Genomic DNA, 22,785 nt, shown 5'->3' with positions numbered 1-22,785 from the left:
CGACCTCTCCACCCTTCCTGGGCCTTCCCCTTCTTCTGTTTGAGACGTGACTTTCCAGGAAACAGCAGAGCTGGGGTGTGCAGCGGTTGGACAGTTGAGAGGCCCGGGTTTGACTCCTGACTTACAGGTCTGGGGCAGCCCCATACCACCCTGGCCTCCATGCTCACCTGGAAACATGGGCACTGAGTCAGATGGCCCTGGCATCACCCTGTCTTGCCATCTGTCATGTAACCTACCCCAGGGCCAACAGGGCTGAGGGTGAGGGCACAAGTTCTTGTCCCACAGGCGGTGACAGTGGAAGTCACCCAAGCCTGCCTGTACCACACACACTCCAGGTTCACCACACAGCTCGCTGTAGCTTTCACAGGGACACCTTGGTGACTGTGGAGGTCCTGTGTGGCTGACACCCATCTGCCACACTCCTACCAGGAATCTGGCGCCTGGCTTGGCTCTTAGGCGGGGAGGAGTTTCTTCAAGAGTCCAATTCCTCCAAGAGAAGTGCAGCCTGAAGAGGTCTGTCTTGGGAGGGGGAGGGCAGGGCCATAATATGTCCCGAGTTTGTCCGAGTGTTTGAGAGGGAAGACACATTCTACCCCAATTATCTCAAAATAGCCTCACCTGTCCCCTCGGATGGGCCTATGGAAATGAAGTCTATAGAAAATTCAGGAGACAGTTGTCCAGTGTGTGCAAGCCCAAGAGTCCTTGCTCTCTGCTCCCTCCCAGGGTCAAGAGAAGGCAGGAAGATGGCTAGCCTGGGGCCCCAGGGCCTGAGTTCCAAGCCCGGCTCTACCACCAATGTCCAGAGGGTCCGAGGACAAGTGCCTTCCCTCCTCTGAGCCTTCAGTCCCATTTCAGAGAGGAAAGCAGGGGTAAGAGGATGCCATCCTTGGATTCCCCCCCACCACACCAGCTGCGGTGGCCTCTGCAGGGCCTCCCTGTCTGGGGCCCTCTCCAGGCCTGCAGGGCATTGAGACCTCATCTCTTCCCATGAGCCCAGCCGCTCCAGCCCTTCCCGAGTGGAAAATCACCGTGGCCGACCGCCCGGCTCTGCCTGGCTGATGGCAGGGAGGCGGGCTGCCAGCCTGATAGATGAGCCTTAATGAAGCCAGACAGTCCTGCAGGAGAACAGCGCGGCGGCCAAGAGACCTTTACTTCAGCATGGCTTCCCTGGAGGTGCCAGCGCATCCCCTGCTCCACTTCCACAGGACCCTTTCCCTGTCCTCAAGGTCTGCAGACCACAGGGTCTGCACGGGGAGGCAGTGTCCCGAACACAGCAGAGGTGCTGACCTCCTTTTTTAAAAAAAAATTTTTTTAAGCTGCATCATTACTGAAATCCTGGAATTTCCAAGTGTAAAGGGAGCGGCTGAAGCCTCAAGATCGGCCCAGCACATGCCACCCATGGAGGAACCCGGATGGCCCGATCTGTCCATATCGACGCAGTCCAAATAGGTCGGTGGGAGCCGTGGAGCTGGAGTGGAGGAAGGTACCAGCACACCTGCCCACGCGCCTCTGCGGTTACTCTCTTTTCTACTGGGCTGATTTTTTTTTTTTTTTTTTTTTTTGCTAATAGGGCAAAAGGCAGTCTCTGCCAACAACTAACAGAGCCACCCTGGGTTTCCAAGAGTCCAGAGGGTGCCCAGTCATCAGCTGTTTCAAACCCATGACCCTCAGCCTCTGCCCCCCTACCCTCTCTGGCCCTTGTGGGACAGCAGCATGGTGTGATAGACAAGGCTCCTGGGCCGGCTCAGCTCTGCCACGGTGCTAGGCGTGACCCTGAGCGAGCATCTCTCCCTCACAGAGCCTCAGTTTCCCCATCTGGTCCATGGTCCGCCCAGTGCAATGGTCTTGCTTACACAGCCCATGGAGATTTTCAAAGGGCTCTGTTTGTATTTTCATCTTGAGTCGGGTTTAGGCCAGAGATGACTTCCTAACTCACGGGTGGCAAAGTGGGATCCCTGTTCATCCCACCATAATCCAGGTCCCAAGTGCCTCCCCATTCCCCCCCCCACCTCCTCCCACTTCCTGGGCACTTGCACATCTGGCAGTGAGGACCTCCTGTGACTTCTGACCTGGCCCCAGGCAGCCCCTCATCCACCAGCCTTTGGCCTAACCCAAGCCCCCAGAGGGCTCTGCTCCCTTCCCTACTTGCCTCCAGCCCCTCTAGCAGGCCCAGGGAGAGGAGCTGAGGAGGAGATGCAGGTAGGAGGGCAGAGGAGGGCATTTGGACCCCTTGCCCACAACCCACCAATGAGGAGGAGGGGAGTCCTAACTGGGTCAGACAGAGGGTCTCGGGGACCTCCAAGCTCACCCCATCTGCCACCTCTCCCTGAGTGCCCTCAGGCTCTGTCAGAAAGTGCAGGGACTAAGCCAAGCTCCCACACCTCCCTGTCACTGGGTTTCAAGACCCAAACCTCTCAGGCCTGCAGAGCTCACCCCACATGATGCAGCACCCTGTGTGTGTGGCCTGGGGGCGGCAGAGGCCGGGGATGCAAGGCAGGGGGCGGGATACAAGCAGCACCCAGAGTTATAGGTCCCCAAGGAAAGGGACAGCATGAATTCTTCCAGACTTCGAGGAGAAGGCGGCCCTGACCAGCTGCTTGGCAAAGGTCTCCTCCAGGACCGCCAGGCAGCCTTCCCGCCCAGTTCCCAGCTGTCGGGAAGTGCAACCGTCACACATCACATAACCCCAGTGGCAGCTTCCCTCCTCCCCCCTGAGCACCCTCTTGGCCACAGGACCCTACTGAGCCCCACAGTCCTCCACACACGGACACAAGCAACCTGACCTCTGAGACTGCGAACCAGACTAGCCCAGATCTCAGCAGATGGGGAGCCCCAGGGGTAAAGGCCACATTTCTGCAGCCCCCACTCTTCCCCAGCAGAACCCTGGTGGAACTGCCTAGTAGGAGCATAAACAGACACTTGTTCATAGACATTGAGGCCTGGGTCAGTGTATAGCAGGAGCCAGACTGGCCAGCCATGGGAGGTGGAAAAGAACATGCCTTCTCACAGCCTAGTAGGGTTTTCTGTCTACCCAGAGCCCCCTTTGCTCCCCCAAGCTGGATGGGCTTCTTCTGCCTTCCAAGTCCCCATAAGTCCCCATTCCCTCTTTGGTGTAGAAAGTAGAGCTCAGCATCCCTTAATGGAGTGGGATGGTGGGTGACAAGGAATCAAGCCAGTCTTAGGTCCTGGGCAGAATGGGTCCTTCCTACTGAAATGCTCCATCCTGACTACTGGGAAGTGATCCATGACTTTCCCCGATGTCAAAGCTGAAGATCAAAAGTAACTTAGAAGGGGCTTCGGGCTGAAATGAGTCATGGGACATCTCTCCTCAGCTCTAAACTGGCTCTAAGACTGGCTGTAAACTGGCTCTAAGATCGTAGCCTGGAGCCCTTCTGGCAGCCCCAGCTGTATCCCACCCTCCAGCCCCAGGTCACACCCTGCCCCTCCAAACACCACCAGGCCACCCCAGGCTACCAGCTGCTCTTCTCCCTGCCCCCAGGCCCTCGCACATCTTGTTCTCTTTACTGGAATACCAGGCCCAGGCCGCCTCCCCTCCCTGTTTGTCTGGATAACTCATTCATCAGTCCATGTGTTCATTCAACAAAAATCCTGAGGGCCTCTCCCGTGGACCAGGCACTGGGCTACATGCCAGGGACACGCTGTAGAACAGGCAACCCAAATACAAGTCTCGTGGGACTTGTATTCTGCTGAAAGAAGAGACAGACATTACCTGGTGACAGGTAAGGTCACTGAGGAACAGGATGCGGCTTGGTGGAGTTACCGGAGGCGGGGCCTGGTTTATCCTAACTGGGGTCACCAGGCAAGGGGCAAGGTCAGAGCAGCGGGCAGGCAGAGCATCTGAGCACACAGGCCTGCCGACTTGGAAGACTTGAGGGTGTTTGCCTGGGAGGAGGGGAAGAGATGAGGGGTGGGGGTCCAGAGTGTGCAGGGATGTGTGTGATGGGGAATCCAAGGCTGTGTTCCTCCCTCAGCTATCACTAAGATAAAAATGTGCCCCTGCAGGAAGCCTGCACTCACCCACTTCACGTCTGGGTGGCCCCTTAGCAGCCTGCATGTCCCCGTTCACCGCCTGTCCTGTTCAATCGTTAAGTGCCACAAGGGGAAGGCCACATGTGTCTCCTTGGGCCCTGCCAAACACCTGGAAGGCATGCTCTGCACGCTCTCTCAGGGCAAATTAGAAAAGGGAGGGAAGGAAAGGCCCGTGTGCTCACAGAGCCTCTGCACCCTTTGAAGTCAGCCAGAGAGAGGACTCTCACTTATCAGATGCCACCCAGTCAGGAGTGTTCTTGGGCATTGAGGACTGTGTTGGTCTCACCAGGAATGAATGGCGGGAGTCTCTGCCCACCATCATCTTGCTGGGCCAATCTTCCAGAACTGGCAGAGGGGAAGGACCCTGCACAGACCAGGGTGGGAAGCAAAGAGACACAAGAAGAGGGGTGCGATCCTGCAATGGCGGCTGTGCCTGTGGTTAGCAGTCTCCTTTGGGTTTGACAGAAACCACCTGACTATTATCTTGTAAAACTATTTGAAGAATTATAAAACGGTAAGTGTGGAAAGCTCCCCTCATTTGGACCCTGTCAAGGTCAAATCATTCATGCTGGGGAAATGTGTCTCCTTTGAGAGCTGAGCTTGGAATCTCTCCCAGGCACCTGTGAGTAAAGGGGAGTGGGTCCTGTTATCTAAACAACACCTAAGACCTAACCCGATTTTTTTTTTCTTTTTAAAAGGCTCTTTAATACTTATTTCAAAGAGCAAGGATCTTTCAATAAAGTTCAGGAACTGGCAGAGCTAAGCTATGGCTTCAGAATCCACTGGACTGTAACTTGGAGCAAGGGGACTCCTGGGAATGTTTTCTCTCTTGAGAAATTGCATACCTTCAAGGACGCGTGTGAAGGGGAATCAAGGACTCTCTTCCTCCTTCAGGTATCAGAGTAAAATGTCTTTTAATTGTATGTATAATATTTTCAACTACAAGGAAAAACAAAGGGTGAATGCTAGAAGTGGGGGTAACTCTGGGGTGACTTGCTATGAGCTAGGAACTGGGATGCAAAGAGGAGATGGTATGACCGCTACCTCCTCTGGGAGGCCTCGCCAGCCTCTGGCATCGGCCAGGACCTCACCCATCCTTTGCTCTTGGCACCAACCATGGTACAGGGTTACCTCATGGTGCATCTCTGGGGAGGAGATATGCATGTGGTTCTCCCGGGCGTCCATCATGCCTGCATAGAGGTGTTCCAGCAAGATGGGGAGGAGATGGGGGTGCCCAGGTGCAAGCACTTAGCATGGAAAATGGAAAATAAACAGCTGCAGGGAGAGGAAGCCACGTGCTGGAATGTGTGGTTCTGACCGTTGGCAGAGGGGAGATAACGTGGGAGGGAGGGGAGCCCTAGACTTGGTCACGGATCAGCAGATCGACGTGGGTGTGGACGGTATCGACCCTTCCGAGGAGGCAGCAGGCCCCATTTCCACACTGTCCAGCAGTGCCTAGCATGTGGGAGCCCTCCAATCCTCCCCGCGCCCAGAAACGAATGCCCGCACGTCCATTTAACACGGCCAGCACCACCCTGCTAGCTCACTGCCGTGACCCCTTCCTGTCGTGACCTCCAGGAGACGGGAAATATCAGGGAACACACACGCTTCCTTGCTTGTTTGTTCTGGATGCTCCGGAGAAGCCTTGGGAAAGGAAGCTATTGCCAGAATGAACCCTGACTTACCGCGCGCAGCGGGCTCCGCTCTCGCCTTCAAACAGGAGTTTCTGCAGCACGCAGCCCTGGACGGCCGCCAGAACCCCACAGGGGCCGCCCTGCAGAGAAGCGCGTGTTACCACCAAGGTCAAGGGGCCCAGGGCAGAGCTCTGCTCCACCTCCCCAGCCCCCAGCCCCAAGTTACAGGGCTCAAGCACCCCCTGCTCTGTTCCCTCACAAACAGGACCCTAACATGTGACTGTCTGCAGTCAACGTTGACCCTGAGTCACAGAGAGGGGGTAACAAGGCCCCCCAGAGGAGGGATTAGTCTATAATGTGCCAGGGGAGGAACTTAGCTGTTCACAACCAGCTAGGTGTGAAGCCACAGGTGTCACCATAGGTTTCCTGTCATCCAGGGAAATGCTTCAATGTATACAGGCTATACAATTGTCTACCCAGCCCTTGAAACCTATCCTAAAGGCCGTCTCCTCCAGGAAGTCTTTCCTGACTACCTCAGCTAACAATGAGCCCCCTTCAGCAGCATCTGCTTATGTGAGCTCAGCTTGTGAGTCACCTCAGCACTCCAGGTGTGACTTTATCGCCTCCCATACTGTAACATGAAATTTCCAGGTGCTGTGGTGCACACCTGTAATCCCAGCAGCTCAGGAGGCTGAGGCAGGAGGATCGTGAGTTCAAAGCCAGCCTCAGCAAAAGTGAGGCACTAAGCAACTTAGTGACCCTGTCTCTAAATAAAATACAAAATAGGGCTGGGGAAGTGGCTCAGTGGCCGAGTGCCCCTGAGTTCAATCCCCTGTAGCACCTCCCAAAAGGGTCTGTGGAACTGAGCAGCATCAACAGCACCTGCAGTGCACCAGAGCAGACTGAGGGCCTCCTATTGCTCCCCCTCACCCAGGACCACTCCTAGCAAGTGGGTGCTCGGTTAGAATGACTGCTAAGAAGAGGGTCTGGATTTCCAGCTCTCACCCCACCAGTCACACGGGGAAGTTCCTGCACCAAGTGATACCTTGTCCAACATGAAGTGGCCAGCCCTGGATAAACCAGCCAAGGCTTGTGGCATTCCCCAGCTAGGGGATGTCCCCATCCCGACCATGGTGACCCAGCGGAAAGCCCCCTGAGAACCCGAAGGTCAACCTGCCTTGTTCTGCACAATGCCATATTTTAAGGAAGCCGTCTCACTGAAGGAAAAACTCTGAAGTTTCCATTCTTCATTGAAGCAGCAAAAGCAAGAACCAAACAGAAGGGTCTTTATTTCCTGTGGAGAGGAGAAAGTCTTACTGGTTGTTTTAAAAGCAAACACTGCTGCAGTGCTCGGTGCTCAGCTGGACTCAAATTATAGCAGGGCAGTGCCTTCACTAGCTGGGCTCCCTTTATTTTGCAAGCCCATTCTTCTCATATTTGAGGGAAGAGAAACCCGGCCCTAAGGGTCTCACCTCTGCACATTTGTAAGCCAAACAAGGCTGTGCTGACATGGGCCAAGATCTTCGTAGGTGCCTTACAGAGGACTTGAAACACAAGATTTTCATTTTGCAAGGGACTTGGAAGTCTTCTGAACTTCTATAGGAAAGACTAGAAGTTGACAAACCTGCCTCCAATTAAGTCTGAATTCCTGAGTGAGGGACTCTGGTATCAGCAGCTTTGTTTTTTATTTTGGTTTTGTTTTTGTAATGCTGGGGATCAAACCCAGAACTCCCCACATGCCACGCCGAGCCACCTCCCCTGCCCGACTATCAGTACTTTTCAAACTGCCTCCGTGTGATTCCACTTTGCAGCCAGGTCTGAGAACCAGTGCTGTGGTACGGGGTTGGCAAACTACAACCCACAAACCAAATCTGGCCCCCATGTTTTTGTAAATGAAGTTTTATTGATACACAGAGGTGCTCATTTGTTTACATTTTGTCTACAGCTGCTTTTACATTACAACAGCAGAGATGAGTATTTGCAACAAAGACCATGGGTCACGCAAAGTAAAAAATATCTATTGTCTAGCCCTTTAGGGCCACCTCTGAGTGATCCTCAGTGAACTCTGCTTGAACACCCCACCACCCCAAGAAGGGGCTCCAAAGGCAGCAGCCCGTTCATTTTTCAGAGTCCTGTCTTTAGATTCCGAGATGATATTGAGCTCACTGTCCACCTCCCGTCAACCCAAGCTCCATAGTCCAGAGCCCAGGAAGGACCCACCCCTCTCCACTGTCAGACCCTCAGAGGGGAAGGCAGAGCCTCCCCACCCCCATGTTGGACTGCCCTCTCATGGCCATGGTTTTAGATCCAAGGGGACCCTGAAGCCTCAGGGACCCACAGGTAGATTCTCCAACACACTCCTGAGCCAACTTTCAGGTCAGGCTTTTTCTATAGTCTCCAAATACTTTCCACTAGAATTGGTGATTATTTCTTTCCTTGAGTGTAAGGAAATCTCTATGGCAGAAGCCTCTGTGTCACCAAATGTGGGCCCATGACACACATTGAATGTATGAATTTGCCTTTCATGGCCAGTTCCCTTTCTTGTGCCAACTACAATCCCCCATGTGTTTAAACTGCGTTTCTCATTTCTCAAGAACCTAGCAACTACAAGGACTTGGATTTTCTGGCTAACCTCCATCTCCATTATCTGAGCCACAGAGTGATTCAGGCTCAGCACAGTGTAGTCCACAGCCTGCAATCCTGGGCTCTACCTGCCGTGGAGGCCGTGGGTCCTGAGCCGCCTTCTCTGTCGGCCTCCCCTTTTCTCATTGCTTTTGGACATGATCTTTAGGTCTGACCCCAAAAGGGAGTACCCTCTGCAAAGAATTCTGGCCTTGTGGTTATAAGGCCAGAGCACCCACTCCTCGCTTTGGGGCTCCTGAAGTGTGTCTCCATCCTCTGGGAAGGGAAAGAAAGGGAGGCAGAGAGGAGGGAGATGGAAAAGGAAAGGACAAACCTCTAGGAAAACCCTGTACTTTGTGACCTGTGTGCTGAGTCAATCTGTAGTAAATGGGAAGAGAAGGAAGCCAGCTGTGTCCCCAGGAGGGTCTGTTTTTCCTCCTGGATCCTGGCTGAAAGGCCCATGAAGGACAGCCTCTGGCCAGGGGGAGCAGTGAGATCATGCTGGTGGCTGAGCACAGCAGGGAGTCCAGGACAGCCTGCAGAGCAGGCGCTAAGGCCAGGGACGGGCACCCTGTGTCCTGTGACCACTGACCTCATCAGGAGGCCCCAGGCGTGAACCTGGACAGTGCTGAGGAATCGTTTGCCCTCCTTGTCCTTCCCTCATAGCAACCCAGCCAGAGCCCAGTGTGGGAGGGTGGCTTAGGATCAGAGCCAACCTCATGGGAACAATTATCCTGATCCCACCCACTCTGGGGGTGTCCTTTAGGGATGCGGTAAAGCCGCTCTGAGCCACACAAGGAACTGGGTCCTGTGGTATTTGGACGGGGCGGGCGTAACCCACCCTTCTCCATCTAGGGGAAGCTCAGCAGGACCTGAACCATTTTCCTGACCCTTGAGTAAGGTTATCTTCTACATCACACCCAAATTTCCATTTTAACAATGATCAAGATATTACAATGAGAAGGACTGCACCAAAAATATCAAAATCACCGCAGCCATATCAGGATGTATTTTAACGTGGAACTCTCCTGACACTTCCAAGTTGACACCTACCTTTGCTACAGAGAGGTCAATTGGCTTTGATGCTACTTGCAGCTTGAGTACTGATGGGGCTGGGGACAGGATGACTTCTTCCTTTATCAATGTATCATCCACATCCTCTGGGTGGGGGAGAAAAAAACACCACGTCATGACTCACAGAGAACAGAACATAAAGTCAATGGTGCTGTGTGACAAGTCCAGAGAAGGTTTGGGGGTTAGGATGGCTCCTACAGCCTCCACCCCGCCTCTGCTAGAGGCCTCAGGGCTTCAGCAGAAGGAAAGAAAGCAGATCAAGAGGGACCTCGTTCCTTGTTACGATCCCTCCCTGGTTATGCCACAAGGACACGACCGGTGGGTGATACTTAGCAACGGGTCCACTAGGAAATGCCACGTGGGGATACAGCATGAATGGAGTGCCTAGGACCCGAGCCACCAAGCCCGGCCAAGAAAAAGCCTAGCCCAGAGGCACTCCTACCCACAGCAGACACGATGCACACATCTCTCACCCTGAGAAAAACGCGAGGAGGACAGAATTAGGAAAGAAATTGAAACGTTTCTGCAAAAACAACTCTAGTCATAGTTTATTACTGTTGTGCTTTACATTATTGGCCTCTTGGATTGTGTCGCCTAACCCCTATAATGGCCCAATAAAAGAATCGTGCTTTTTTTTTTTTTTTTAAGTGCTAGGAATCAAATCCAGGGCCTCATGCACACCAGTCAAGCCTCTCCCCCTGAGCTGCACCCTCAGCCCAAGATAATAAAATGAATACCCCCAACGACAGACTTTGGGGAGTCACTGACCCCAAGTCAGGCAGATGGGAAGTGGCAGAGACAGGATATCAGGATATAAACCCAGGCCGACTGCTAACCATTCAGCCATCCTAAGTTCCTACCTGTCCTGGATCTCCTGCCAGAAGAGATGCTAAGCCAGATTTCAGATATAGTCCTCTTACAGCTGGAGCAACGGAGGCCCTGAGAGCCTCCGCCAAAGTCTTCAGCAGCACCAGCCTGTAAATTTCTAGCTGGGTGAACCCTCCCCCCAGCCCCCCAAAACCGGCCCTTCTAATACTGCCACTGTATTTACCAGAGCACTCAGATAGGGGACCCAGGGAGAAACCATCCCAAGGCAAGTGTGCTGGTGAAGCTGAGCAGGGCAGATCTGAGCAGGATGCACTCCTGGGGGCCACCAAGGCTGGGCACTGTGAATGCAGTCCCCTACACATGCAGCTAGAGTGGGCCTATTGTGGAGTGGGGGGTGTCAACAGGTCAATATCCCCAGGACACATAGCTTATATCTTCCTCTATAGCCTCCTTATTTCCCATAGGGGAGAATTAGCCATAGCACAAGGCAAATGCCTGATACTCGGTGAATGAGGAGACAGATTCTACCTTTGGGCTGAAAAAAAAAAAGAAGTTGTCTGGGTTGGGCACCGTGTCATACGCCTGTCATCCCAGCAGCTTGGGAGGCTGAGGCAGGAGGATCAAGAGTTCAAAGCCAGCCTCAGCAAAAGTGAGGTGCTAAGCAACTCTGTGAGACCCTGACTCTAAATAAAATACAAGATAGGGCTGGGGATGTAGCTCAGTGGTCGAATGCCCCTGAGTTCAATCCCTGGTACAGCCTCTCCAAAAAAGGTCTGGAATTTACACAAGAAGATGAATTTAAATGAGACGCCATCTTAATGGGAATCTCTGTAAAAGCTATCCTGTGACCATAGCTTTTTTATTCTTTTTTTTTTTTTTTTTGGCCGTGCTGGGGATAAGCTCAGGGCCTCACACGTGCTAGGCAAGTGCTTTTACTACTGAGCCACAACCCCAACCCCTGTGTGACCATAGCTTTATAAAAGGAACTTGAAATAATAAAGAACAGATGTCTTCATTTCACCCAGCAACAGAAATGGCTCTTAACAACATGGTGCCCAGTGGAGAAAGTCAGAGACCCAGCAAGGCACACAATACCATGTAGCTATAGTGCCGCACACGTGTGAGAATACATACACAAGCGAAAAAGACACAGGCAAAGCCTGAGCAATGGTCGCTCCTGGAGGAAGAAGTTCCAGAGACAGTGGTTGGTGAAGATAAAGAGAAATCAGCAGGAAGAAAGGAAGAGGGAGAAGGGAGGCTGATGGGCAGAATTTTGCAGAGGTTGACATGGAGACCATTGGCTGGAAGAACAGAGATCTGTAATTAATTCCACCCTGGGAACCTGGGGCCCCAGACAAGGGGCAGAGTAACCTTAGTGACTGCCAGGCCCAGAAGGTCTCCTGGTGGTGACCGGGCCAGGCTACTTCCTGATGGCACAGAAGCGGCGGTATGTAAGCCTATTTGGAGGCTTCTGTTTAGTCTGGGGTTGTCAGGGAGGAGGCCCAGTCTGAAACACGCTCTCCCTAGGCCAAGAGTGGTCCGGGGTGGAGGCTGGGAGCCCAAGGAAGCCGACTCCATGAAGCACAGGCAAGAGGAGGCAGGCAGCCTCCGTTGGCTTCTACAGGGAGGAACTGGCCCAGTGCAGGGAGCGGGTTCAGGACCACATAGAAGGCCTCAGGCCCAGACGTGGCGAGACCGCTGTGCAAGGGAAAAACAAAGCGCTCTGGAATGACATGTTGGCCAAGCCAACTGAACCAGCTACAAAGCCAGTGGTTTGCAAATGCTATTTTTAAGGTTCTCATATAAATGTCTGGTGGAAAAGGAAAGAAGCAAGGGTTTTTGTTTTCCCATACAAATGGTTTTATCTACCCTGTGGAGGAATAAAAATGAAATAAAAATTTTTTGTGTGTATGTGTATACATAGATATATGTATATATATATATATATATATATATGATATGTACATATGTATATACACACACATATATATGGTATTTCAAGTAGGAGTCAAAGATACCAAGGAGAAAGATGCTCATCCTTTGGATTCTACAGAGAGAATGGGCTACGTAGCTCTTTTCCTGTATGAGCAATTTGAATGTGACATCTATATTAGTGGGTCAAGATATGTTCTAGAAGCATCCAACATCAGAAACTCAGCCATCTGCCAGGCTCTGGTTTTGATAAAGGACCCCATCGCCCTCCACCAGTGCCCCAGGCTGAAACTGCAACTCTCTCCCACCCGGCATTGCTCCTGCCTCTGGATTTTTCTGCCTCCGGAATGTCTTGTGTGTGCCCTCCACCTTCCTTCCTCCAATGCTACGGGAATCAGTGTCTCGGGTGCTTCTCGGATGACTCTGTGAGGGACAGAGGAGGTACAGAGACGAAGAAGTACCACCCCTGCCCGGAGGGAGACAGTGCCAACTTATAACATAACAGGGTCAAGTGCAGAAATAGGAACGAGTGCAAGGTTTTAGGGGTGAGACAATGAATTCTGCCATAAAGGGTCAAAGAGTCCCATAGAGATGGTATTTGAACAGACCCCTGAAGTACCCAGAGGTCTTCCCAGAAAGAATAGGGGCCTCATCACATCTCTGGACTATCCCAAGAGCCCTTCTCCAGTCTCCAGTGTGCGGTTTCTTACCCTAAAATCCATCCTATATCTAAATTAGATAGAGCCCTAAAGGCACAGCACAGATGTTCAAGGGCTCCTTCCTGCCCAGCAAATTCCTGTGCACCCCTTTAGCACAGAAACAGTCCTCTCTGCCTCCCCAGTCTTCTCCAGCCTCGTCCCCACCAACCACCCACTTCCCTCCAGGTCACTCTCTTCCAGCCATTCATTCATTTTCTCTCTCTCTCTCTCTCTCTCTCTCTCCCCCCCCCCCCAAAAGCCATTGCCCATGCGGTTCCTGCCCCTTGCCTATGTGGCAAGACCTTGCCCATCCTTTAAGTTCAATCTAAATGCCACCTCACTATGGAAACTTCCAGAACCCACCACAGGACTTGGCTTCCATGTCTGCTGAGGCAGCCAAGCACACTGTTCATGTGCTTCATGCACTGCTGTGAGAAGACACCTCTCCTCCTTGGTCCCACCCAACTCTGTCTTCCAAGAAGGCATAGTGTCCTTCGCTCACCTGGGTCTGCCCTCAGTGGAGCCTCGCCCACACCCTGGCAGGCAGGAGTTGCTAACAAAAGTTTACTGAATTGAACCACAGAAAATGCATCAGGGTGGGGAAGGGGATGCCATGCCAGTAACCAAATTTAACATTCTTTTTCTACACCACTGTGGCAACCCCTTCCCCCAATCCAACTCTACTCTTCTGTCTCCCATAAACTCTCTTAGTGGGGCCCGGTGCAGTGGCATACCTGTATCCCAGCAGCTCGGAAGGCTGAGGATCACAAGTTCAAAACCAGCCTCAGCAACTTAGGGAGACCCTGTCTCAAAATAAAAAATAAAAAGAGCTAGGGATGTGGCTCACTGGTTAATACCCCTGGGTTCAATCCCTAGTACTTAAAAAAAAAAAAAAAAAAAACTCCACCAACACTCTTAGTGATGGGGTCCACTGGTCTCTTTCCCTTTTCCTTTTCTATACCTCTAGCTGAGTCAGTAGCAGAGGGTGTCTGCCTGTCTCAGGAAACACGTGCACACACACACTCACACTTCAAACACCTGGCTTCTAAGAATGCTAAAGGCCTTCCTTCTAATAGATGCTCTCTGGGTTCTGAAGGCCAGAAGCTGCTTTGCTTTGTGTCCAAACACGAGTGGCTTTCACCAGAAAATCTTCAAGTACAGCACCTCCCAGAAGGCTTTGAATGCCAGGGCTTCCTGTCTCCATCCTTCACTCTGCGCACAGCCAGGTTCAGAAACGTGCCCTTCCTGGGTAGGCCCCAGTGATCCCCACCAGCCATTTCTGGTGATTAAAACTCAGAGGCTCCGTTACCTCTGAAGGGAGTTAAGCAGAATAAACAAAGCCCTGCCTGCACAGTTCAGAGGCCTGCCCCTGGCTTTCAACTTGATCAAAGCAGACTGTCAGGCGCACGTCTCACACGAGGAACTTCTGACGGGGGCATTGCTCTCTTCCTGCAGCTTAAAAGGGAATGCTTAAAAAATGGAGAAGAAAAGCATGTGAGAATAGCTTTCGTCAGCCAGAGTGGCCCAGTAGGTAACCGGCTGGCTTCCAGGAGGGGAGCAAGCGGCGACAGCACGGGAGTCCATCCCTTCCCGTCCAGTCCTTGGCCCGTTGTCCTTAGTTCTACAGTGGCTTTTGCCAAGCCCTCAATCTTGGAGGGTACAGAATTGCAGAGGGAGAAAAAAATTGCTTCAAAACTAGAGTGGAAAAAAACGTTCCCTATCTTGATCTCAGAGGGCAGTTGCGCAAATGTATCCTCACGAGAAATGCCCAGGGTTGAACGCTGAGGGTGTGTGCACCTTATACACCTGGGTATTTGTATTCCATACCTCGATAGTACGTCTATAAACTTTTTAGTGCATTATAGGTATACGCAAGAGTGGGGTTTATTTTGACATAGCCACAAATGCATATAACACAGCTTTTTCCATTTCAATCCCCAGGACTACCTCTTTTCCTCTCTCCTCCCTCCCCTGTTCCCTTCCTTTCCTCTATAGTCTTCCTCCTATTTATTTTGTTTATTTTTGGTACTAGGGATGGAACCCAGGGGTGTTTTACCCCTGAGCCACATCCCCAGCTCTTTTATTTTTTATTTCGAGACAGGGTCTTGCCAAGTTGCTTAGGGCCTCACAAAGTTGCTAAGGCTGGCTTTGAACTCATGATTCTCCTGCCTTAGCCTCCCATGCCACTGGGATTACAGGTGTGCGCCACCACACCAGGCACTTCTATTTAAATTGATGCCTTCTTGTTACATGTAAAATTGGGATGCATTGAGGTATCTTCGTGCATGTGCCTAGGATAATTTGGTCCATTTCATTCGCTCTTTCTTCCCCTTTCCCTCTCTGTCTCCTTCCCCCTTGTTTATAAATTTTTAAAAAGGATGAATCTCTCCAGGCAGAGCAATACTCTTATTTTAACCATGAACTGTCTTCTGAAAACCTCAGTAGGTTCTGAATGGTCTTAAAAGAAACTGCAAATGCAGAAGGGGCTCCCCTGGTCCCACAACCCCAGCCTGCACCCAGAAGTGACCAGCTTTCCCAAAAGGATTTCTCCAGGAGAGAAAGTCAGTAGCCAAAGAAGACATCGACAGAGAGGAGAGAAGCCTGCCCCTGCTTCCTGAGGCCAGGAGACATGACAGGGGGCCCCGCCCCAGCCAGGAGAGAGCACCTACCACCCACCACCCCAGGCAGAGCAATCAGAGAGGACTCTGATGGGCACAGCAGAGAGGCACTGGCCACACCTACCAAGCTGCAGGGCACCCAGGTCATCATCCACCTTGTCAGACGCCAGTGGTTGATATTTCCTGGAAAAAAGAAAAGGTCAGTGTGCTGGGGAGTGACAGAGAAATGCAAACAGTAGAGGAGACTGGAAGGAATGCTGGTGGGAGTCCAGTGGCGGGGGTTCTTTCCAGCCCTGGCCCGGTCACCCAGAGTGTGGCTTCCCCTCTCTCAGCACAGGCTCCATGTGCATGACACCACCCAATGGCCTCCAAGGTGCCTGTCAATGCTGTGTTCTCACAAAGAGGCACCCACACCAGCCAACATAGGACAGTCAGCTCCATCATTTGACACCTGCCAAGCCCTGAATGCCAACGCATTTCACTGATGTCACTATGAATACTGCAGGGAGACACACAAAGAGATCAAGTTCTTCTAATCATTGCACAGACTTTTTTCATCTAATCTCTATGAGCTTTTTGTTTGTTTTCTCTCCCCGAGTGTCCTTGCAAAGTCGTCAGTTGCCAGGTATGAGACCTCTGAGATGTACCAACACATTTAAAGGAACCTGCCCTGTATCTAACCCTCTGTTATCTGAAAATTTGACCTGTGATTCTGATTTGTAAATTTGAGTCTATACCTGTTGCTTCCTTAACATGGTCCACCTGTATGGTCGCTCCCTTAGATTATTTTTGTCCTGGAGCATGCATCCATCTACACTAAAGGAAAATAATTTTTTTTAAAGACTCCATTAAAAATAACAACATTACATCATTACATCACTCTCTGAAAGCCATTCACTATGTTTCAAAATGACGGCTCTTTTGAACGTGGCATTGAAATATCTCTTCCTCCAACATCTGTGCCGGGTAAGAGATGATTGAAGTAACAATCGGAGTCTTGCCACAGTACACTCTATTGAACCGGTTTCCTCCTGAAGATGTATGGAGGGTGTGAATGGAAGACCACAGAGGACATCCAGTCCTCAACCCGTGAGCACGTGCTGCTTTGGACTCCTGCTTTCTTGGACTGGTTTTAACCCGGGCCACCTCCCTCCCCGGCAGCCCCACCCTCCACTAGACCTCACCACTTAGCCCTGCCATTTTCCTCCCTTAAAACCCCAAATCCCCTCAGTCCAACACCTCCAGGAGTCTACAGGTGCTCTTGATGGGGTGTGGGAGGAGGATGGGCTGGAAAGAGGGGTTAAGGCATGGAGGAGTGGGGGCATGGGGGAGGGAGCCCATGGCCATGGGGAAGAACTGAGCTGCACGTGACCAGAAGCCTCTGCACCACACTTGGCTGGGGACCTGAGCCCCCTAACCTGTCCCTTCAGAATGGTCTCATCTGGAGACTAAGGCAAGGCACCATCCCCTTGCTGTGCCTCAGTGTCCCTGTCAGAAAAGCGAGCACAGAGGCAACAGCACTAGATGGCCTCTAATACAGGCATGGGACAACAGGGGCAAAGACTGCTCATGGACACCCCACGTCCACCAGTGTCTCCCTCAAACCCACCGATGCTCTCAGCCTCTTCATCTCTCACCCGGATTATCTTCACCTTGCTGCTCTTCTGACCACGAGTGTGGCTCACCCCTCAGCCCCCCAGAGCTCCACAGGTCATCTTTCTACGAAGCACGTCTGACCACGACACTGCAGCCTGGCTGCAATGCTCCAAGGGTTCCCCATCACCACCACCATTGCCATTAACAATGATGATTATATTTATTAAGAAAATAAGAACAACAACAAATCCCTTCTGGCTCCCTTCACCATTCCAGGCACTCTGCTAAGTGCTTTGCAAACCTCAGAATTCATCTCCTTCTCAGAACAGCTTGACGAAGCAGATATTTCAGCGTCTCACAGAGGTTTAGTAATTTTTCCAGGATTACATAGCAAATTAATGGCAGCACAGGTGTAAACTCAAACAATGACTCCTAAGATAATGGCAATAACTACCACACATACAGCTTCCTTGTAAAATAAAACCCAGTCCATGAGGGTATCCTCCAAGGCTCTCCATGACCTGGCCACCTACTGCCCAGCCTCATCGCCCTCTGGGCCACTCTACTCTACCTGCTTTTCTTCTATGCTGAGTATCTGAGCCCAGGCCCCTATACCTTTCCATAAGCTGCTCACTCCATGTAGAATGTCCTTGACAAGCTCATACTAATCCCCTAAAGCCTACCTGGAATGTTCCCTCCTTCCTTCTCAACTCCAAAGCATGTCAAGACTCATTTCTTCACTCACCCTCCCAGTATCTGTGTGGGGTTATCAGGCAGGCTTATCTCCCCACCCAGGGGAGACCCAGAGGTGTACGATGAACAGACATAAGCTGCACAGGACGTGGTGTGGTGGGCTGGCTCCCGAGGATACACACGTCCTAATCCCCATAGCCTGCAAATGTCACATGGCAAAAGCCATTTTGCAAATGGGATTGTGGAGGATCTTGTGATGGGGAGGAAGGTCATCCTGGATTCTCCAGGAGGGAACTATGGAGTCCTGAAGACCCATATAAGAAAAAGGCAGAAGATGTGACACAGAAGAGAAAGAGACGTGATGATAATAGCAGAGACAGGAGTGTTGTGCTTTGTAGGCAGAGGAACTGGCCACAGGCAGAGGAGGACAGGCAGGTGTCAGGGGTGAGAAGGCTCCAGCACAGCCAGACTGCCAGCTCCTTCATCCCCTGTAACCCATCTCAGACGTCAGCCTCTGGAACTGTGAGATAATAAATTCTAGTGTAAAGCCACTGGTAATCTGCTACAGCAGTGAGGAGCAAGTAAAACCCCTGGTAAGAATTGTCACCATGGAGGAAGAAAGAACTCTCTTGGTCTCCCAGGTCCCGGGGGTCCAGCTTGTGGCCAGTGTTCCATGAATGGGTGTTGGACACCCGAGTGACTCTCACAGAAGCTTGGTGACTTACACAAGTTCTCACGACTCAGAAGTGACAGAGCCAGGACCCTGGGTCAGGCCGCTGGCTTCAAATATTCCACTTTCCTCTCTCCTCCTATTTGCATGTCTTTCTCCTGCCCAGAAGCTTCCATGCGATAAAATGCAACCACCCCTACTGTTCCCTGGGCTCCTGAAGGCAGGCAGGTGGCCCTGAGCCATGATGGAGAGGGTGGGGATGATGTTCCCAGCGCAGAGGGAACAGCGGGGCCTCTCCCTGGTCACAAGACTTCCACCCAGAGGGCCATCCATCAGCTGTGAGGGCAGCTTAGAAGCTTTGTGCCTGTTTCCCATAGAGCTCCCCGGAGGAGCCTTCAAGTGACATTTACCCATGGAGACTGTGCTTATTGTTCTTTTCATGTGTCCCTTTATGGTGTAAGCTTTGAGTTTAGAAGGTCAGTTTAAAAGCATGTTCTTGCCTTTGAGTGAACACTATTATGAACAACAATGACAAAAAGAATCAAGGGGTTCAAATGCACTTTCAAAGTGTAATTGTGCAGACGGCCCAGAGATGTGTGTCAAAGTGTGTGTCTAGAAAGTCCCTGGGGCCCAGGCAGCAGACACCCTGCTCTTTCTGAGGTCTCCGCCCCACAGAGAGAAGCCGGATCTGTGCCCCACAGAGAGAAGCTGGGGCTAGGGCAGTGTGTTCAGGCCTACACAGGAACAGGACTCAATTCCTGAGTGACTGAGTTCTTGGCTAAATTAAAAGTGCCACTAGGAGACGTGGGTTCTTGTCCCTGCTCTCCCCTCTCTACATGGCCTTGAGCAAGTCACTTACCCTCTGTGGGTTTCAGGTTCTTGGTCTGTACCATGGGCAAAGCCTGAGGTCTCTACTCACCATGGAACACAGGGACTCTGAAGGAGTGGCGTGCCCTGGTCAAGGTCTTGTGGAAGGTCTTTCAAGCTCTTGCCTCCTGAAGGTTCAGCAGGAACCCATCAGCTCTTAACATGACACAGACAGGAGGAAGGGCCCTGTTCCTCTGCGTTCGGAGGAGAGAAGGAAATATGGAGGGAGAGTGCGAGAGACAGAGAACAGAAAAGTCCTTCTCTACAGAACACTGCCAATCACCAAATGTAGAAGGAAGGGTAAATGGGAAAAGTCACCATTTTATACCAATCTAATCCTTTATGGAACAAGATCATCAATATATACCACTAGATGAAAGGTGTTTGAGGAACAAGGTATTCTGAAAGTTATGAATTACTAAGTGCAAAGGGGAAATTATCGTATGACAATGAAGACATTGACCCTCACCACCTTATGAGTGGTCCTACTTAGTATTACCAAGAATAAAACAAAGTGACATTAGGAGCTCCTGGTGTGACATGATGGGAAGGACACAGCAGCACATATCTCTGCCCAGAAAGTGCTTAAGGTAAACCTAGGAAGGAGACAGACCTGCAAATCTAGAATATAAGCATCCTTCAGACAATAAGTTAACACTCTTGGTAAAAAACTGAAACTATATGAGATTAAAATAGATCTGAGATGCAAGTCGACTAAAACAATGGGTGAACCCTGAATGGATCCTAGATTGAAAAAAAAAAAAATAAGTCCGAGAACACTTAGGGGACGGACGTTTGGGAGGAATTTTGTTATGGGTTATGTGTTAGATGATGCTACTGAATCAACGTGAAGTTTTTTGGGTGCCACAATTATACTGTGATTGTGTAGGAGAATATTCTCGTCCACAAAAAAACACATGCTGAAATATTTGCAGGTGAAATGCTATGATACCCGAATTTCACTTTCAAACGATCATCAAAAATGTGTGTATATCTAAATACATAAATACTGAAGCCCAATGTACATTTACAAGGAAGGACAGATAAAGAGGATTTTGGAAAAGAAAAGGTTGAAAACAAAATTGCTAAGAGTTTTCCAGACAAGAATCCTCACAGAAACAAACGGAGCCTCAATGAGACATGTAACAATAAACACATATCTACACAAGTCATATCAAAACTACCAGAATATCAAAGAGAATGAGAAAAATCTTAGCAAAAAGGTCAATTACCTATAAACAACAATGACTTACATAACAGACCTCAGTAGCAACAATAAAGGCTGTAAACCAATGAAATAACATCATCAGTGAACTGAGAAAGCATAACAGGCAACTTGGAAATTCCCAGCCAACATATCCTTAAAAATAAGGACAGAGGAGAGACATTTGGGGGCAAAGACAAAAGAAGTTTACTTTCACAGACCTTTACCAAGTGAACTGCTACAGGGCTTAATTATTTCAGGAAGAAGGAAATTGAACTTAGAAGGAAAGCCTACAATAGGAGTAATGGTGAGAAAAGAAACTCTAGACACTTAAATAAACCTGAATGATAATGAGAAAACAATAAAAACAACAGGAATAATTACAACAGCAACTAATCCTAATCGAAATCTTAAAAATAACTGCTAAGACCCTAAAAACATAATGTACATTTTCCAAATTAGAAAAGAAAAGAAAAAATACAGACCAGTTAATCACAAGAAAGTGCTGCTAGAAAACAGTTTGGCATTCCTTCAAACAGTGTGCCAATACCAGGAGAAGGAACAAAAGAGACACTTCTCTAAAGAAACAAAAATTGCCAACAAATATGAAAAAAAAAAATGTTTGACATCTCTAGCAATCAGGGAAATGCAAATCAAAACTACACAAAGATTTCATCTAACTCCAGTCAGAACGGCAATCATCGAGAATACAAACAACAATAAATGTTGGCGATGATGTACCGGGAAAGGTACACTCACATTGTTGGGAGAACTGCAAATCAGTTCAATTACCTATACACAACAATGACTTACATAACCACTCTGGGAAGCAGTATGGAGATTCCTCAAAAAACTGGGAATGAAACCTTCATATGACCCAGCCATCTCACTTCTCAGTATATATCCAAAAGAACTAAATCAGCAGAGTGCCGTGATACAGCCACTTCAGTATTTATGATAGCACAAATCACAGTAGCCAAATTACGGAATCAACCTGATTGCCCATCAACAGATGAATGGATTAAGAAAATGTGGTCACTATACACAATGGAGTTTTACTCAGTCACAGAGAAGGATGAAATAATGGCATGTGGCAGTAAATGGATGGCACTGGAGAACATCATGCTAAGTGAAATAAGCCAGATTCAGAAAATCAAGGGTCGAATGTTTTCTCTCATATGTGGAAGCTAGAGCAAAATCAAGGAAAAAACAGGGAAAGGAGAAGATTGAATATCATAAGGACACAGGAAAGATCCGTGGAGTAGAGGAAGGAGATCAGGAGGAAGAGAGGAGGGGCTGGAAAGGGAAGGAAATGCAGAAGGAATTTAACAAAATCACTCTATGTGCATGTGTAAATATACCACAGTGAATTCCACCCTTATGTACATGCACAAATCACGGATGGAAAATAAATAAATAAACAAATGAGTGAAAGGAAGATCAACAGAGTAGAAGAAGGAGAAGGGGGTGGGGGAGGACAGAAGTTAAATGGGAACACCACGGACTGAAATGGAGTAAATCAAATCCCATGCATGTATAATTTTTTCAAAATGAACCCAACGGTATACATAGCTATAATGCTCTAATAATAAAAAAAAAACTTCATAAAAAAAGTTAACCATTACCACCTGATTCTGCAGTTGTACTACTAAGTATCTAGTCCCAGAGGAATGAAAATCAGGCCTCATATAAATACATGCACGTAGATGTTCACAGCATGATCTGTGATAGGCAAAAGGTGGAACAACCCAAAAGTCCATTGATCCATGAGTGGATAAACAAATGTCATCTATCCATACAAGGGAATATTACCCTGCCACAAAAGGGAATGAAATAATCGATATTTGCTACAAATGAACTTCAAACATAGTAGGCTAAGGAAAAGAAGCCAGACACAAAAGGTCACATATTATCTGAGATGGTTCCTTTTCTGTGAAGCATCACAGACTGCCAGGAGTGGAGGGAGGACTGGAGGAGGGACGGGTTGACAATGCCCAACAGAGGAGAGGAAAATGTCCCAGAACTAGACAGATGGACCTGTTGCACAACAGGAAGAATGCACTAAATGCCACTCACCTGTTCCTTTTCAAGTGACCAATTCAAAAGAAAAGGAAGGAGGACAAAAGAAATAAAGAAAAAGTGTGGCAGAATGAAAGTATAAAATGTAACAGGACAAATGAATTCAAGTATATGAGTAATGATAAGACAAATATTTTATTGGGTGTTTTTAGTTTTACACGACTTTAATATTCACTCTGGCATAATTGTAAAAGCATGGAATGAAATTTGCTCTTATTCG

The 22,785-nt window shown here is 49.7% G+C and overlaps 1 protein-coding gene across 4 annotated transcripts in view; it reads right to left on the bottom strand.

The window, feature by feature from the left end:
- Window positions 1-22,785, bottom strand: part of Mindy4 (MINDY lysine 48 deubiquitinase 4) — a 109,763-nt gene that overhangs the window by 39,858 nt on the left and 47,120 nt on the right. For all 4 annotated transcript variants that reach the window (XR_006847612.2, XR_009225086.1, XM_046426029.2 and 1 more), the window contains 4 exons: window positions 15,581-15,639; window positions 9,360-9,466; window positions 6,862-6,978; window positions 5,736-5,824 (listed from right to left, as the gene is read on the bottom strand). Coding sequence is in view for 2 of the 4 variants with exons in the window: in XM_046426029.2 (XP_046281985.1) it covers window positions 5,736-5,824; window positions 6,862-6,978; window positions 9,360-9,466; window positions 15,581-15,639 (372 nt within the window). In the remaining 2 variants the exon portion in view is untranslated. The remainder of the gene's footprint in view (window positions 1-5,735; window positions 5,825-6,861; window positions 6,979-9,359; window positions 9,467-15,580; window positions 15,640-22,785) is intronic.

The sequence above is a fragment of the Marmota monax genome, unplaced genomic scaffold (genome assembly GCF_021218885.2).
Source record: "Marmota monax isolate L192 unplaced genomic scaffold, Marmota_monax_Labrador192_F-V1.1 WCK01_AAM20220418_F8-fsc00133, whole genome shotgun sequence".
In the NCBI taxonomy this organism is placed as follows: domain Eukaryota; kingdom Metazoa; phylum Chordata; class Mammalia; order Rodentia; family Sciuridae; genus Marmota; species Marmota monax.
Note: the sequence above shows the minus strand (reverse complement) of the source record. Positions and strands in the feature narration are given on the sequence as shown.